General features: G+C 52.9%; 1 protein-coding gene across 1 annotated transcript in view; it reads right to left on the bottom strand.

Annotated features, from left to right (window-relative positions):
- Positions 1-2695, bottom strand: part of C2CD2 (C2 calcium-dependent domain containing 2) — a 61987-nt gene extending 59292 nt beyond the window's left edge. Inside the window, exon 1 of the mRNA XM_008580437.1 lies at positions 2636-2695. Within this exon, the coding sequence (XP_008578659.1) occupies positions 2636-2695 (60 nt within the window). The remainder of the gene's footprint in view (positions 1-2635) is intronic.
- Positions 2696-3096: the final 401 nt, after the last annotated feature.

Below are 3096 nucleotides of genomic sequence, written 5' to 3'. Positions count from 1 at the left end.
GGGGGGGGGGGGGGGGCGCTGCAAGCTCAGGGGCGAGGTGCTGCCTGGTGTCAGGTGGCCAGTCCTGTGGGGCTGGTGCGACCGGTCTCATTCCTGCCGAGGTACGTCTCCGAGGTGCGCTTCCCCACTGGGTTATCGAGAGGCTTGTAATGAACTAAACTCACAGCCACCCCGTTTGGAATTTGTCACACTTTCGTAAGTTTTTACAAAGAAAATGTCGCACATAGATGTTGAATTACTTTTGCGTAGAAACAAATCAAGGGAAAATAAGGAGGGACATATGCTCACGGGACAATGCAGTTGGCCGGAACATGTGACAGGAGTTGAAACATCTTGTAAATCTGTGAAAAAGACCAGGCTCCCTGTGTTTCTGCCCCCAGCCCAGTGTATTGATGGCACCCAGTCCCCTTCACCCACTGAGTGGAGGATACAGGATGGCTACGTTCTCCAGTACGGGCAGCATCCCCTCCCTGCAGTGACAGCTCCTACCAGTCTAACCTCCAGACAAATGAGGCTGCAGCGCCACCCAGGAAGGGCTCCTTCCCCACCGCCAGGCCTTCCCACGGGTTGGATTCCCAGTGACGCTCTGCGCCGTTGTTTGCTATTTTTATCCACTTGTAAAAGGAGACCACCATGGCTGTGGACCCTCCAATGCATTCACGCTGAGCTGCTGTGATCAGTGGGGGTGGGGGGCAGGGAGTAGGGTAGGACCCCTTGGGTGCAGGCACTGCCCCCAAGCCAGCTCTCCCCCATGGTGGTGGGTGATGGGTCAGCTTCCAGCTGTTTAGCCTGAGCATCACCATCTTCTCCTCAACCCACAGGACCCCAGGAGAGCCGCCTGGAGGACTCTGGAAGATGTTGCTCTGAGCCTGGACCAGAACTTGCTCATCAGCACGGCTGGCCTCCTGGCAGCAGGGAGGAAACCACGGAAGCTTTACAGTGACTGGTCTTGAGGCAGAGGAAAGGTGCTCTATTCTTCATTTTACAATGTTTCTACAATGCTCTTTGCATAGCCAAGAGTGGCTTGTTGGATGATCTCTGCCGGGTCACTAGTCTTGGGTGCCCTAGTCTTCTATTCAGAAGATCTATGCCCGGTCACTAGTCTTCTGTTCAGCTATGAACAGAATTGAGATAGTTTAACATCTTCCCCTACCAAGCCCAGGAGGTTCTGTGAGTATGTTACATTTTTAGAAATTAATGAGAGCTTCTTCGAAGTCCCAGCCTCTTTCTGGGGAAGACACAGATGTATCCAGCCCTAGCTCCTGTGTGGAGATGGCTGGGCAGTCAGACGACCCTCCTGCAGCCATCAGTGTCCCTGCGCAGGTGCCCACTGAGAAGGGTCCTCCAGGCCATGCACCACCCATCCTAAGACTGAGCAGGCAACAGGATGTCCCCTTCAACCCCACACTAGTGACGGGCCTGTTGGGGAGCCTGAGTCACCCAGTGATGCAGGGAGGCAGGCAGGGTGCCAGCCTCTGCGGGCCAGCCAGGACTGCCAAGAGCCAGCCAGGGCAGCCAATGATACATCCTGTGACTCTGCATCCACACCAGCGGCAGAGGGGTGAGACCCGATGGCAGCCCCGTCTCTGCCAGGTGGCGTGGTTAAGCCTCCCCTGGTAATACACAGGAGCAAGGTGATTCAGCATTTTTACTTGTACCTGAGGCTGGGACCAATCTTATGAATGAAAATATTTAACTTTTATTTTTTAATATATTTCCAAGGAAGCAGTCACCTATACTGCTTGTTTTCCCCGACTCCAAAGAATGCTGACCCCACACCTGTGCTTTGGCACCTGAAATGACACTGTTGGAGAATCAGACTGGGGAACTGACCTCAAGAGATGCCCACCGCTTGGAAGTTGAGTCTGCAGGGATTTATCAGGAGGCACTGGGAGCCTGGTGGGAAGGCACACCCAGGGCGAGTGGGACAAAGGTGCTGGAGGCAGACAGCCCTCTGCCCTTGGCATACCTTGTGATGGCCTGCTTCAGAGGTTCCTGCAGGGATGGCAATGGTGGGCCTTGCTTGCTGGGGAAGGTGTACAGGGAAGGGGAGCTGTTGTCAGCTCCTCACAGCCTGCTGGGTCTGCTTCTGCATCCCCACTGACCTGGCCATTCCCAGTGCTGGCTTTGAAAGGATGCTGTTTTCACATCACTTTGGGTATGGGCAGCTCTACTAGAGACCAGCCCTGCAGAGTGGGGGTGTGGTGGGGGGCGCTGCTCAGCCCTCCAACAGGGGACACAGGAACGCTACTCTCATGCTTTGCTTGTGTTCTGGCCTAAAGTTTTCCTTTGTGCTATTGTTTTTAAAAGCTTTATTGGGAACATGAAAAGAATCAACTGAATATCTGGAGGGATATGTAGTCTCTTTAAGAGTTAAAGGAAACTACTATTAGAGGGCTTTTTAAAACAACCCAGGAGCATCCATTTATCTACAAATAATTAATGTACTGATTATATGATTGTCTCTTCCAGTGGCTCCCCCAATAGTCCAATAAGACAAAGTGAGTAATTTTGCTGGTAGAGATATTACTAATGCTTTGGTGCACCTAGCACTTTGCAACGATTCCAGGAACAGGTAAGAGGCAGGAATTCTCATCCCTTTGTGCAAATGAGGGGTGGAGCCTTAAGGACTCACCAGGGCCAGAGTAGCTTGCGGGTGGCAGAGATAGACCTGGAATCCAGGTGTTTCCTGCATGATCTCTCATGCTGCACCATGCAGCAAGTCTGTACGGCACCCTGTGGAACCACAGAAGAGCAGTTCTTCACATGCAGAGACACAGATTTACTGCAACGTCTCATTTCCCTGATTTTGTTGGAGTCATTATCTCCCAAGCCACTCTGAGGGGGAGGTGTGATTGTACCTTCTAGTACCTGAGACCATCCTATGGATTCTCTTGGTGCATTATTTCCCCACAGACTCACCTTCTGGAAGCTCTGCCAGCTCCCTCTCACGGGGTTGGCGGGGTGGGAAGGGGACAAGCCTGCAGAGCCATCTGCAATGCCAGCTTCTCCTTCCTCGGCTCACCCTCCCACCCAATCCCAATAGGCCAGACTCTCCTTGAAACCAGGAACTCTTAGGAAGGAAGCAGCCCCACC

Source organism: Galeopterus variegatus, unplaced genomic scaffold, assembly GCF_000696425.1.
Source record: "Galeopterus variegatus unplaced genomic scaffold, G_variegatus-3.0.2 Scaffold2094, whole genome shotgun sequence".
Lineage (NCBI taxonomy): Eukaryota > Metazoa > Chordata > Mammalia > Dermoptera > Cynocephalidae > Galeopterus > Galeopterus variegatus.
This window is presented reverse-complemented; position numbering and strand designations above follow the sequence as displayed.